We start from the raw sequence: 15,180 nt of genomic DNA, 5'->3' as shown, positions 1-15,180 counted from the left end.
CGATGTAAATTTAGAACTTCCAATCGTTATTTTTTTTTTTATAACTTACTTTTTTCATATATATGTTGGTATAAATTCGAGTTTGTCTACGTTTCGACGTAAATTTTTATATTTTCTTAATTATTTTTTTTATACATTTTCTACATATGAATCAGGTCGCATACCCTATGTTTTTTATAGTTTAAACTTTTGTTTGTTAACATTAAAAAGTAATTTTACTTATTTATTTTTATTTATGTGTTAGGAATAAATTCGAGTTTTTTTTTATGTTTTAACGTAAATTTTATATACATTTTTCATATTTATTTATGTCTCGTCCGTCATAAATTTGATTATTAATGGATTAATTATTTTCAATATTCATCTTTATTCATTTTATTATCATGAACCGGGATTGAACGAACGCCCAAACTCCGCCTGCAAACAAAAAGAAGTAAAGAACCCTAAAGGATCAAAATTCACACACACACACACATACACACACATCATCTCATCATCATCATCATCATCGATGGCTTTGGCTATATCCAACGTCTTTCAAATTCCCAATTCTCGTTTGTGTGGCAAGAAGAGTATCTTCGTTCATAGCTCGCTTTCCAATTTCTCTCCATCCTTCGTAAGGTAAAATCGCTTTGGAATTGCGTTTCGTGTTGTGCATTCATAATTTCTACACAGCATGTATCTATAACAAACATTTTTCGAACACTCAACTTTTTGTTGGTGTATCTTTTATACGTTTTTCCTTTAATTCCGATTTGAGAAAAAGTTTTGATTGGTATAAGCTGATTATATTGACACGATTTCTAAATTGTAGATTTTCTAAATGTCGCTTGAGTCAAAAGATAGTTTGTGCTGCTTCCTCAGCTGCTGGAAGTTCTAGTTCAGACAAAGAGTTAAATCCCTATGAGGCAAGTATATTTATTATCAAGTAATGTATTGCACAGAGTAGCTGTTAAGAACTTTTAACCTTTTTCAAGTATTCTCTATCCTTTCATCCAATGATTGAAATGAAAGTAATCAAAAGGCATACTCCACAGGTTCTGGGCGTGAACCCCATTGAGGGATTTGATATGGTGAAGGCAGCTTACACAAGAAAACGCAGGGATGCTGAAAGAAGGGGGGATGAGGCGACTGCTGCTCTTGTATGTCCCATCTCTCTCTTTTTTGTGCTTTCTTTTTGTTCAAATTGAGTTCAATGAATAGGTGGTTAGCAATTTAGCATACAAGCATTAAGAATATGCATCTTTCATTGATCATGAACATTGGGTTTAATCTTAAGCATATCATTTTCAGTTGGAGAAAGCATATGACAAACTCATGATGGCACAATTAACAAATCGAAAGAAGGGTGTGACATTTGGTTCATTTCAGGTACATCTTATATCTTTGAGCTAGTTGACATGTTGCTTCATTTCCAACTCTACTTATTGTATTTCAATGAGAAATGTAGGTTTCAAAGGACATTAAATATGCGGATAAGCAACCAATTATCCCATGGGGCCCAAGGTATTACACTTTTACAATACCCAAAGTAATTTTCCACCAGCTCTTTGATAATTGGTGCATATTTTCATTTTCTCAGGTTCACCAAGTCTGAGGAGAAGGACATAAGGATAAACATGGCAATATCAGCTGCATTTGTAAGTGTACAAATAGCTTAACTTGTTTTGTTACTTGGCTTAATCACTTAATAGTATATAACACGTATTCTTTTATGTAACATCTTTGCTATTATTTCTGCAGATTGCTTGGATTGTAGTTGCACGAAGTGCTGATTGGAAGCCTGTGCAGTTTTTATCCTTTGTATTTGTTTATAGAATCTTTGAGAAGTTAAAAGCATTTGAACCACCTGTTTCCACCACATTTACAGTAATGACAAAACACACTTTTTTTTTTTTTTTTTTCATTATTTCAAATACCATATGCTTTTGTTTTTATACTTATAGTTGAGCTGATTTTGGTGTAGGAAGAAGGTGAAGATGAAGGACGCATGATGCGAATGGGGAAACGGTTGCTACGTTCTCTTGCACTGTCTTTTGGATGTATAGCTATTGCATCTTTGGTATGTCATATATTTATAACGTTTGTTTTAATGAAAACAACTTTTTTTTACTCGAAATTTAAAAAAATAATCCTTTTTCTATTTCAGGGATATACTGGGATTGTGAATTTGATCGAATTTATTAGTGGTTATGTCCCTATTGCCTTGTATAACAACCAGGTATGATTATGATTTATGAATGATAATTCCTTTCTTTTGTACATGGTTTGGTGTATTTGTTTTCAGAAAATATTGAAGAAAAGTGTTATAGACCATATATGGTCTAAAATGCCCTTCAAGGATATGAGACTGATATAAGTTGTATGAATGTGCAGGAAGTGATTGTGACAGCTGTAACTTCTTTGAGTTTGTATTTCATGGCCTCGTATTACAGATGAGTTAAAACTATTTTTGTTGTTGAGGAAGGGTGCGATTTTATCAGGAATCAAATTTTGTAGTAGTCTTAAATTATAAATGTATGGTTCTATATATGCTAAAAAGGAATGATGATGACATCTGATGAATTGATGCAATAGTGATTTGTACCATAAGCAATGTAGATTGTACTTTGCTTTGAATTTGGATGTTGGCACTATCGAATTAATTGTACACCCTTAGCTTCTAAGGTCCAAATCAATTTGATCCCTTTAAACCTGTTATCATAAAATTGATTTCCATCCTAAATCTGCAACATGTTATTTTTGATTTTAACCCCATCTACACAACATCCTTCAAGAAGTGCTTAAGAAAAGGCTGTTAATGTATAAAAAAAAAAATAACGTTACTAGCAAAATGCCCTTAAAAACACAAGTTCTTACATAAACTTCAAATATGACGAGGATCATGATTTGATTCTTTTATGCTTGCTTCCAACCTCCTATTCAAATCTCAGAGAAACTCAATTGCAGCTTCTAAACAAGGCTGTATCCTGCTGCCTTTTTTATATTATGTTTCTCCATTAACCTTCTGATCTCTGTTGCATCATCCCATTGTTCAATGTCAGCATACATATTATGCAACAACACATACGCTGTAGAGCTTTCAGGTTCAAGCTTTATCAATGCTTCAGCTGCAACACGCGCTAACTTAACATCATTATGCACTTTACAAGCACCCAATAATGCACCCCATACTGCCTTATCAGGTTCAATTTTCATCCCTCTAATTACATCCATAGCCTCCTCAAAATGTCCATTTCTACCCAAAATATCCACAAGGGTAGCAAAATGTTCTACCCTTGGTTCAATTCCAAATTCATCAACCATGGATTTAAAATGCATACGCCCTTCTTCAACCAAACCAGTATTAGCACACGCATTCAGAACAGATATAAATGTTATATATGTTGGCTTCACTGACTCTTCCTTCATTAAACCAAAAAGTTGTAACGCGCTTGTCGCATACCCATGAGACGCGTATCCACCAATCATAGCATTCCAGGAAATTACATCTTTATATGATTTCATTTCCTCAAAGATAGCCATAGCCTGTGTTATAGCTCCACACCTTGCATACATGGTGATAAGGGAGTTGTTTAATGGAACATCTGGTGTCACAATCTTTATGACCTTTTGGTGTATTTGTATGCCTAGTTGGATGTCAGCAAGTTCAGAACAAGCACTTAGAATGGAAGACAATGTGTGTCGATCTGGTTTTTCTCCTTCTATTTGCATGTTTATGAATAGCTCTATTGCTGTTTTATATTTTTTGGTTTTCTCATGAGCAGATATGATGGAGTTCCATGAAACCTGGTTTCTTTCAGGCATTTTATCGAACAACTCACGTGCAATTTCCAGTTTACCTGTCTCGCCAAACCCTGAGATCAATGAATTCCATGTATATACATCAGGGTTTGGCATTTTTTTAAACAAATTAGAAGCTTCTTCCATTTCAGACATTTCTATGTAACCATTTATCATTGTATTCCAAGAACATGTGTCTCTTTCCATCATCTCTTCGAATAGAACCCTAGCAGAGAGAATGTCCCTAGCTTTCACATAGCACATGATCATAGTATTCCATGAAACCACGTTTCTTTTAAATTTCACAGCTCTTCCATGATCATGGTGAGATGGAATTCGATCAAAAATGTTTCTAGCATCTTTGATCCTTCCTTTCCTTCCATACCCAGCAATCAAAGTGTTATAAGCATGAACCTTATCCATTATTGTATCATTCTCATATGAAGTATCGAGCAGAATCTTTTCAGCTTCATCTAATTCCCCATTAAGAATAAGACCTGACACAAGTGCACTAAGAGAAGCAGCATCTCGCTCAGGCATTTTCTTGAAAAACTCAACGGCATTCCTCAAATCACCATTCTGTAAGAACCCTGTAACCATAGCATTCCAAGAAACAGGATTCCTATTCGGCGCCTGAGTAAAGAGCCTCAAAGCTTCATTCATCTTTCCGTTCTTTGCGTACCCACTAATAATCGTATTCCAAGAAACTAAATCTCTACATGGCATTTCATCAAACAAGATCCTTCCCTCATTTAAACAACGACAACCAACGTATCCGGAAATCATTGTGTTCCATGACACCGTATCTCTTTCAGGCATTTCATCGAACAGTTGTCGTGCTTTCACTATCTCCCTCCGTCTTACGTATCCACTCAGCATTGAATTCCAGGTTACCGTGTTTCTCTGTTTTGATTTGTCGAACAACATCCTTGCGTCATCCAATTTACTGTTTCGAATCAAGTTTGTGATTTTGTTATTTAGTATGCGGATGTTGGAAGCAACCCCAGGCAATATTTTTGAATAAGGTCTGCTAAGCTGCAGTTCGGGTAATAGAATTTTGCGAAAAGTGCACGTTAATCTGCTCCATGTCTTTACCATGGCTAATGGCTTGCTCTATTATCGTTTTCCTTCCATCAACAAAAAGATTGGTCGTTCGATTGCACCGACGGCTGCCGAACTTGAATTACATCAAGGTTGAAGGCAAGATTTGAACGAATCTTTTAAATTTTCTTTTTTAAAACTTGTTTTAATACTCCAAATGTATTATCTAAATTTGGAATGAATTGCATGAAACTTTAGGAAACTCATTTAAATACTTGGAACATTTAGGAGAACTCAACTTTTAGAGAACAAGGGTGTTTGAGGCCAGGAGAACTCAACTTTAGAGGAAAAAGTTATTTTTGGAAAAGTTATAAAAAATTAGTTATTTTTGGAAAAGTTATAAAAAATTAGTTTTTTCATTTTTGATTTTCCTTCCATCCAAAATCTAAAAATAGCTTCTAAAAGTCTTTTGTCAAATATCTTTTACCTTTGAACTTTTCCTAAAATGACTTTTGGCATCTCAAAAGCTAAGTCAAACACCTCCTAAAACATTTTCCAATCTATGACGTATATCTAAGGAAATTTAATCGAGGTCCATTATTCGTAAAAAAGATATAATCCTATAAAATTCTAAAATTTTTAAATACTTTTAGGTTTTTTTTAGTAAAAAATGTATATAGAAACTATTTAATCTAAAATTGGATGACAAGGAGGAGGTTTTTAATAAAAATGTGAATATTTGAAGGATTTTTTAGCATAAATATGATGGGACCCATTTTCAAGTTGGGTCCATGCAACCCTTTAAAAAACGAAATTTAATCGAGGTCCATTATTAAAAAAAAATAATCTTATAAAATTCTAAAAATTTAAAATACTTTTAGGTTTTTTTAGTAAAAAATGTCTATAGAAACCATTTAATCTAAAATTGGATGACAAAGAGGAGGTTTTTAATAAAAATGTTAATATTTGAAGGATTTTTTAGCATAAATATGATGGGACCCATTTCCAAGTTGGGTCAGTGCAACCCATTAAAAAGGGTCTGGCTCTGTCTATGGCTCGAGCTAATGTCTGCGGTGCTTTACTTAGTATGTGATGTCCGATGAGTATGTTTGCGGAATTCGGATTTATAGACCATACTAGTTGATGACGTTTTAGGCTTGACCCACACGCAATGTCGACATGTCATAATTGAATAGATTTCATTGTAGTTTTGTAATCGGTCATAAAACATGTATGATAGTTTGGATTATAATAAATAACCTCTCTAGTTTGTTTGTTGATTAACCGATCATTCTGGCTGTGTGAACCATATTCATTTTTTGTATACATTTTTTATTGGCATCTTTATTATTATGTCTTTTATCAATTTTTTATTCCTAACTATTGCTTCAATAATAAAGCGTCGTTCATTGATTCAACCGTAATGATCAACTGATATTGATGGTTGAAAAAATGACAATGGACTACAACATCGGACACCAAATAGGTAGCACCACCAAATCAGATATATACCTAGAGGTTGACACAAAACGAAATGCAATCAGCATGATCAGAATCATAATAACTGATTCACTTTGACAGACACTAACCCTTATTTGGAGTTCCCTACAAAGACCTCAAAATAGAATTAACAACATTCCTACTATCTAACGAAATAACACACAATTTAACCTTGCAAAAAATCCCTCTTGGTGTTGATAGAAATCAAATTATCGATTTGATTTAGTAATATAGTTTGTAATATACAATATTATATTTTGATTAATAAAAAAATGTTAAAAGATGCTGAAATACTTAAAATACAATGTATTTTTATAAGCTTAATGATTTTTTTTTCCTTTAGTAACTACACCATTATGTTTTATCACTGTAAGTATGTAACTATGTAGAATGTAGATATAATTACTTCTTTTTAATTACTATGTAGAATGTAGATATAATTACTTCTTTTTAATACATTAAAACAAATTAAAGACTAAATTAATAAAATGATAAATATATATATTAAAAGGCTTTTGGCCTAACAGTATCAAGAGTTGATGAATAGTTGTCTTTTAGCCAAAGGTTGACAGTTCTAGTCCGACTGTGGACGAAAGTCTAAATTTAGAAGTAAAGTAGTGTGTATGTGTGTAAACCATTCTAATAAATAAATAAATAAAATGATAAATATAAGCATTATAATTTTTCTGTATTTTATCATCTAAAGATTTACAAAGTTCACAACATTTGTGGTTTTGTCAAATGTCATTTGAAAGAGAAAAAAAGCATTTTGTGTGGGTCTGATTACTGTTTTTGTAGTTTGACAATTTGTAAATTAGACGGTGTAGATTTAAAAACAAAGTATGTTTAAATAAATAAATAAAATGATAAATATATACATAACTTTTCTATATTTTATCCTCTAAAGAATTACAAAGCTCACATCGTTTGTGGTTTTGTCAAATGTCATTTGAAAGAGGAGAAAACATTTTTGTGTGGGTCCGATTATTGTTTTTGTTATTTGACCCATTTGTAAATTAGACGAGGCAACGAAATTCCGCTTTCTGCAGATACGTATGATTTCGGAAGATCAACAGAGAAAACCTAAGAAACAACCAAACCAATTAAAGTAAGAAGAAGATTGTCGTTCCATTTCCCATCCAGATTTTGTTGTGATCATTTGTTTTTCTTCCAAAAACCCTTTTCATAATCAACGCATGGCTCCCCTAATATAATAATGCTTGATGCAATTATACATTGGAAAAACCTAAAAATCTCATTTACAATCTCCTCACCATTCTGTTAAATTAGATTCCAAAAGGATGAAATTGAACGCGTTTTCTCGGTTCGGATTTGGATTGATTCTTTTATTATCTCTGAACCATAATCCACAAACAACTTCGGCTGCGGAATCTAAAGAAGCGTATGTAACTCTTTTATATGGAGATGAATTCATGTTGGGAGCACGTGTTCTTGGGAAGTCAATTCGGGATACCAGATCCACCAAAGACATGGTCGTTTTGGTCTCTGATGGCGTTTCTGACTACGCCAAGAGTCTTCTCCAGGTTTCCCTTCAACATTTTCATACATTTTGTATTCTTGTTGCCATAATCACTATGCAGTTTCTATATATGAATTATGTGTGTTTTTTTTCATAATAACTTATCGAACTCATATTCCTTCCCTAGTTTTGGCTTATCTTGTTTATGTGATTATCTTTATAGGCAGATGGTTGGATTGTGAATCAAATCAGTCTACTGGAGAACCCTAATCAAGTTCGGCCAACAAGGTTTTGGGGTGTATACACAAAGCTCAAGATATTCAACATGACTAATTACGACAAAGGTGATTTTCCAACTTTTCTTTTAATGATGAACATGTTTATCGAATTATCAACCCCTTAGATATTTTTCTGAAATTACTGCAGTCGTGTATCTTGATGCTGATACAATCATAGTCAAGAACATAGATATTCTATTCAAATGTGGAAAATTTTGTGCTAACTTAAAACACTCAGAAAGGCTCAACTCGGGTGTTATGGTAGTAGAACCATCTGAAAAACTTTTCAAAGACATGATCAGCAAAGTTACCACATTGTTTTCATATACAGGAGGTATATATACCATTATTTCCCTTATCCATAATCAGTGACTTATGTGATAAAATTTTCCTCAATGTTTTTCTTGTTTCTTTTTATAGGTGATCAGGGTTTCTTGAATGCCTATTATTCTGGATTCCCAAGTGCACGTGTTTTTGACCCTACCATTTCTAGACCAGTTGCAGAAATGGAAAGACTTTCTACTATTTACAATGCAGATGTTGGACTTTACATGATTGCTAATAAGGTAAAAACTAAAAAGTATTAATTTAATCATTCTTATTAATATCTTGATTCATTTTGTTGTTGGTTGTAGCAGTGGATGGTAAATGAGAAAGAAATTAGTGTTATACACTATACACTTGGACCTCTAAAACCATGGGATTGGTGGACATCTTGGCTTTTAAAACCTGTAGATATATGGCAGGATGTTAGAGAACATCTAGAAGAATCTCTTCCAGGAACAGGAGGAGGCAGAAATCCCCATGATGATCTTTTAGTCAAATTTCTTTTTTGGTTTCCAGTTTTCATTTTACTCTTCTGTTACTATCGATCTTTTCTTCTGGTAATTACACTTTCATTTCCGTTTCATAAAGTTTATATTCATCATCTAAATTAACCAGGATCATTTTTATTATTTTATATATATAGACACGTTCTTTATGCGATCACGCTAGACATATATACTACAAATTTAGATCAGGAGGTGCGCTTGCTTATTCTGCAGTATCTTCATCTACCATAAACTCTAATCAACAGGTTTAATTAGTTCCGAACTATTCTCTTTAACTACAAATTAATACTATTTAATTCCAATTTATTTTATTTTATTTATAATATATTAAAAAGTAATGGGTTGTGATCATGTGTAGTTCTCTAATGGTGCACACTCCATGGTGCCTGGTTTTCTTGGTGGAATTTCTGTAGTAATATGTTTCATGGTTGCGGTGGTGTCACTTGGATTTGCTATTTCAGTTGTGCCTAGGCAAGTGAAGCCATGGACTGGGTTGCTTTTGATGTACGAGTGGATTTTTACAATTTTTTTCCTACTTTTTGGATTTTATTTGCACATAATTTATAAATGGGGGAAGATGGTGGCAAATCAAACCGGAAACCCACGTCCAGGAGCATCAGATTATGATTCTGAAAAAGGTTTTGTTTTTAAACTTTCATTATCCGAAATCATAATAAATAAATGGTATTAAATTACTAAAAAAAACTTTTAATGTATTTGGTTTTAATGCAGGTCATCAGAGGGTATCTTGTGATGTTGCACCATGGTACTATGGGTCAGTGATGGCGTTTTTAGCTGTTGCTGCCCCTTTAGCACCTGGTATTTTTGGGATTACAGCTTTATTTTTGAGGTATATATTGAAAGGGCTTTACTTTTGTGCAAGTGTTGTAGTTTTGGAACTTAATGTTTCCGGTGTTGTTTTGACATTTATAGGTTCAGTTTGATGGGTGTTGGAGGTTTAATTTTTGCATGTTTCATGACGTATGCCTCAGAACATTTAGCTATCAAGTCATTCATGCGAGGCCTTGAAGATAGAGATGGATCAAGGGCAAAGAACATATGTTATTTATGCTGCTAATTAATCAGATTTTTATAAACAAAATGTAAGTTGTTTATTTGTAAGTGTTCATAATGATAATGTGTTTTGATTGATGTTTAACTTTTTATTGTCGAACAATTATAAGTTTAAAGTTGACAAGAGCTATTTTAGTTGTAATGTAGAATTAGTTGTACATGAAGCTCCATCATATTCATGTATCTCATTTGTTGGAAAAACTTGGACACAAACATGGTAATAGTAATCAAGAACTTGAATGTCGAATTGGATCGTGTGATTTCGACCCTCTTTTAGCCTGGGTATCAGGAAATTTACTCGGGATAATCCAATCAAAATGTAAATTTTCAGTTTAGACAAGAAACTAGAAGCCTATTGACTAAATTCATGTAAGCTTTATTTCCTTTAGATGTGTGTGTGTATATGGCTAGAATCATATACGAATGATGCGTATCGTGAGAATATGATAATGATTATGGAGCGTTGAATCAAAAGAATCTAAAAGTTTTTATGAGAATACTAATCCACTCCTATCCATAACTAAATTCGTTTAATTTAGGAAGGTGTTAACTACTCCATGGTCATTGTATCTTATACGAAAGGACATACCTTCTCTCACATACCACTATTATAAATACGACCCTCACGGTAGGTATCATTAAGCAATCATTTTCTCTCATTCTCAATCTCTATCTCATACACACTCTTGAGTTCAGACCCCTAGGTGTTAGAGCATAATGCTCTTGGGCGTAAACCCCGTATTACGACTGCCGCTATTTTCCATTTGTGATCAATAGGTTTAATAGGTTTAGGAGATTCAAGTTATCTACTGAAAGAGCTATTAATGTCATTCCATAGTCCTCAACTCGCTACCCCCTCTAGGACTTGGTTAAATTGTTCAAGATTGAGAGTTGTCGAAAATTAAAGGCAACTTTAGACGAAGGAAACTATGTTATTGATAAGCATGGAAGTGCAGGGTGCTAATTTTGTTGTTAATGGTGTGTAGGGTTGTAAACGAAGTGAACATTAGATGAATTATTCATGAATCGTTTGGCGGGAAGTTTGTTGTTTGTTTATTTATTAAATGAACAAACATGAACACAAATTCTCGTTCATTTTATTAAACGGACAAATATGAACAATGGTTCCGTTCGTTCAATTATGTTCATGAACGTTCATTCATTTAAGGTCATTTTATGTTCATAAATGTTCAATTGTGTTTTATAACATTACTATATTATATGCTCATTTATGTTCGTTCGTTTAGCATGTTCATGAACATAAACGAACGAACATAAACAATGTAATTTTTTAAATGAACGAACATGAAAAAAGATAACTCGTTCATTTATTCGTTCGTGTCCGTTAATTTTTTCGGATAACTTAAACGAACGAATAGGAACAAGTCCTTTTTCGTATTTGTTTGGTTCGTTTACAACCCTAAATTGGTGTGTAACATAATTTCGGACATCTCATTTTGTTGGGAGGTGTGAGGACAAGAAAAGTGAATGTGGATGCCATTGGAATCACATAAGTTTTGAAATTGGGTGTTGTCAAATTCTTCACATTGGAATGCTTGAATGTCATAGAAAGGATTAATTTTTTTAACAAGATAGCAAAAATGGACAAACTTTGCAAAAAAAAACAAAAAAAACTTAAGCACATCTTACATACTTATAAAGCTTGCATTTTCCCTTGATTGTCATGCATTTGAAACCCCCCACAATAATTTGCTAAAACCTTATGCAATTGAAACCCCCAAACATTTTCACCTTCTTAATAATTAATCACACATAATCAATGGTAGTTCATATGAGATAATAATTTGCTAAAACCTCATGCATTTGTATGGTATTAGAACATGTTTGAGTTTTTGGGTTTTAGACTTTAGTAAATGGGTAATCCGTTTGATACGTTGGATTTGAAGCTATCTTATTCGAATTACCCAAAACAAGAGATAAATTAATAATATATGCTCATGCATGTTTTGTACAAGCCCCAATCAAAATACAATATATCATGATCATACAATTAAATGTTTTTTATTCCATTTTTGGCTTTATAACAAAAGTTTGTTTACATGGCGAAGAAAGAAAACTTGAAGATGAATATTTAGGTTGCATGTTTATATAAGATTTGATTTAAATATATAATATAGATATAAATACACAAATGTGTATCAAATACAGTCCATCACAAATTTAATGTTATAAACTACAATAAAACTCAAAGTGGTTTTGTAACACCGTAAAAATTAAAACAATTTTTCACTTTTGAAAACACATTTTTAATTAAACAATTCGTTCACAAAATGTCATAACATCAAGTTTTCAAATCACAAATGTCTCCCAATATCAAAATACATACCATTCCCATATGTATGTACGAATCAAGCCGGCGCCTTCCCATGGTCATCACTGGTACCTGAAACACATAACACTAAACACTGTAAGCATAAGCTTAATGAGTTTCCCCAATATACCACACTAATCACATAATAGCCACTCGAGGCTGTAACTCTGTTGACCCTCTGGTCAATGTGTCTCAGTGGGGCCCTCCAGTCCCAACTCTCTGTGGGCCCTCTGGCCCTAACTCTAGGGACCCGAAAGTCCCAACTCTGTAACTCTATAATGATGCATATCACATATCACAACAAATCACAACACATAATAACATGCAATCACTCTGGCATATAACTCTATAATACTATGTCTCTGAACTCTATTACCACACAAAGTAAAGTATAGTGAGAAGACTCACCTTGGGTATCTCGATAAATATCTATCTCGGACTAAATGTGATCTAGCCTCCGCCTAATCACACAAAGTAATACACCCATAAATACAACTGAACTCAACCCTAAGGTCAACAAGGTCAACGGTCAACTTTGACCGGACTTGGCGAGTGCACTAGGGCGACTGGGCGAGTCTATACGTGTCCACTGACTCCCTTGGATCCTCTCTTGACACGTCGAGTGCTTCCCTAACTCAACGAGTTCCACCTGGCATGAATCACGGGGCCACCACGACTCAACTCGCCGAGTCTTAAGAACAACTCGGCGAGTCCCGACTTGACTCAGCCCCCCCCTGACTCTCCCTGACTCACTGAGTCGACCCCTCAACTCAGCAAGACCACTCGCTGAGTGGTTACGGGAAAACTTCATGCTACTCACCGAGTCTTTTCTTCAGACTCGGCGAGTCCATGCCATGCATAAACTCAAACTCACTTCTGAGGTCAGATCTGTTTCATACAATCATAGATCTGGCCTCCCCAGGCATGATAATCACGTAAAGTCCAAACCTTGGTGCTCAAACAACAACTATTTGCTCATAAATGATGTTTTAGCCCCATATCTCATAACTCTAGGCCAATACTCTCATGAACCCTCATAAAGCTTAAGGAATAAAGCTTCTCTGGACCTCTATGGATCTCATCTCAAGCCTCATCACAAATAGGGACGAAATGGACATCAAATCTAACCAACAAAGGGGTCAAGAAACCCTAAACCCCCATGTTCAACATAACAACAGAAAAAGGGAGCCAAAATATACCTCCAAGGTGATGCGCTGAGCTCCAAAATCGAAAGATGTCCACCTCCCTTGCCTTCTCTTAGCTAGAATCTCCTTTGCCTTGCCAAACAAAGCTTCAAAGGTCAACAATGACCTCTTCTCTCTCCCAAAACGCTCAAATCTCTTTAGGGTTTCTCTCTAGGGGTTGGTGGCCGCAAATGATGGCCATAAGCCCCTTTAAATAGGTCTCAAACCCTGGAAATTAGGGTTTCATTAAACAGCGTGGACTCGCCGAGTCCAGACGCGAACCCGCGCCCAAAACCGTGATCCTACTCGGCGAGTTTGGACTCCAACTCGCTGAGTCTCCTCACAATTCACCCAAAAATACAAGAATAAATAATACCTAGGAATCCGGGGTGTTACAGGTTTTCCAAATATAATGTTTATAGTATAATATAATATATTAGAGGAATACCATATAGTAGACGAATCCCACATGTTGTGGAGAAATTTAGTTACATAGATAATATATTATAATTATATTTCATTTAAAATATGTTAGGGTCATTTGGTTATTACATTGTTGTATTAGGCACTATAGTCTCATATATTTTGAATGACTCTTACAAAAATGATGTCTGTAATTTGAATATAACGTAATATCTTATGATGTTTATTGAATGATATTATCTTCAATTGAGCACTTTTTAATTGGAATCAACTTTATTATAGTTAAAAATTTTGGCTCCGTTTTTTCTTTTCATTAGTTCTAGAATATGATTTTTTATATTAACTTAAAATACGTCACTATCTTAAAATAGATTGAGAATGAAATTTTTTATATTTACTTAAAATACGGCACAATTTTCTATTCAATAGTAAACTAACAAAAGTCGTTAAATATGTATTTTTATGAGGTTCAACATAAATAGACGACCACAAATGAGAATTTATATCTAATCAATCATCAACTAATTACATTAGATACTACTGTGTACATAAAAATTATATTTAAAATTTTAAACTAATAGTAAAAAAATTTCATTATTTATTATGATAAAAAATATGTAAATCAAAAAATATACATGCTATTTAATCGCATACAAGTTTTATGTATGGCTTATTCACAATACATTAAACCATATTTAACCATATTAACTACATAATTATCCCACTGCGCAACGCGCGGGCATTCGCCTAGTAACATATATTGATATACATCCATAGAAAATGTCAACTATGATATGAAAATTTTACATAATATTTAACACCACTAATACTTTGAATTAGGTAAGTCCTCAGAAAGAATCAGTTGAAATGGAAAAGATGCAAATGAACTAGATAAACCACATGGTCTTCTAATATCTTTCCTAAACCGAAAAGCTTGACATATTGTAGAAGACTTAATGGAATTAAATAACTAGATACAAAATGTTGAAATACTTGTTAATTGGGGTTGCCGAGACGTACGGTCAAGGTCACCTGATGTAACACCCTATTTTGGGTCGTTTCTTAATTCGGGATTATGGACCAAAATTCAATCATGAAAAGGCTTTGGGCTTTGAGAAAGTAAAGTTGGACCCTATTAAAGGTTGATAAAATTGGTTGTGGGATCTGATCCCTTGATTTGTGTGCTGGACCGAATGGTAGAAAGGGAAAAGTTATATGTCGGGTTTCTTGCATAGATTAGGGTTTTAGTTTG

General features: G+C 33.7%; 3 protein-coding genes across 3 annotated transcripts; 2 read left to right on the top strand and 1 right to left on the bottom strand.

The window, feature by feature from the left end:
- The first annotated feature begins 377 nt into the window (after positions 1-377).
- LOC111916335 (protein CHLOROPLAST J-LIKE DOMAIN 1, chloroplastic) lies at positions 378-2,619 on the top strand. Its single transcript, XM_023911984.3, has 10 exons — positions 378-621; positions 815-908; positions 1,038-1,142; positions 1,294-1,371; positions 1,451-1,506; positions 1,583-1,640; positions 1,744-1,869; positions 1,967-2,062; positions 2,150-2,221; positions 2,377-2,619. Exons 1-10 carry the CDS (start codon positions 512-514, stop codon positions 2,437-2,439), a joined length of 858 nt encoding a protein of 285 aa, XP_023767752.1. The 5' UTR covers positions 378-511; the 3' UTR covers positions 2,440-2,619.
- Positions 2,620-2,783: 164 nt separating this feature from the next.
- On the bottom strand, positions 2,784-5,144 carry LOC111916334 (pentatricopeptide repeat-containing protein At1g62260, mitochondrial). Its single transcript, XM_023911983.3, has one exon. The coding sequence runs from the start codon at positions 4,879-4,881 to the stop codon at positions 2,953-2,955; it is 1,929 nt and encodes a 642-aa protein (XP_023767751.1). The 5' UTR covers positions 4,882-5,144; the 3' UTR covers positions 2,784-2,952.
- Positions 5,145-7,547: 2,403 nt separating this feature from the next.
- On the top strand, positions 7,548-9,993 carry LOC111916226 (inositol phosphorylceramide glucuronosyltransferase 1). The gene is given in 9 exon segments (XM_042899884.1): positions 7,548-7,868; positions 8,028-8,148; positions 8,231-8,416; positions 8,503-8,648; positions 8,721-8,966; positions 9,053-9,160; positions 9,274-9,553; positions 9,648-9,765; positions 9,849-9,993. Coding segments are annotated over 9 exon segments (1,671 nt in total).
- Positions 9,994-15,180: the final 5,187 nt, after the last annotated feature.

Source organism: Lactuca sativa, chromosome 2, assembly GCF_002870075.4.
Source record: "Lactuca sativa cultivar Salinas chromosome 2, Lsat_Salinas_v11, whole genome shotgun sequence".
NCBI classification, from domain to species: domain Eukaryota; kingdom Viridiplantae; phylum Streptophyta; class Magnoliopsida; order Asterales; family Asteraceae; genus Lactuca; species Lactuca sativa.
Note: the sequence above shows the minus strand (reverse complement) of the source record. Positions and strands in the feature narration are given on the sequence as shown.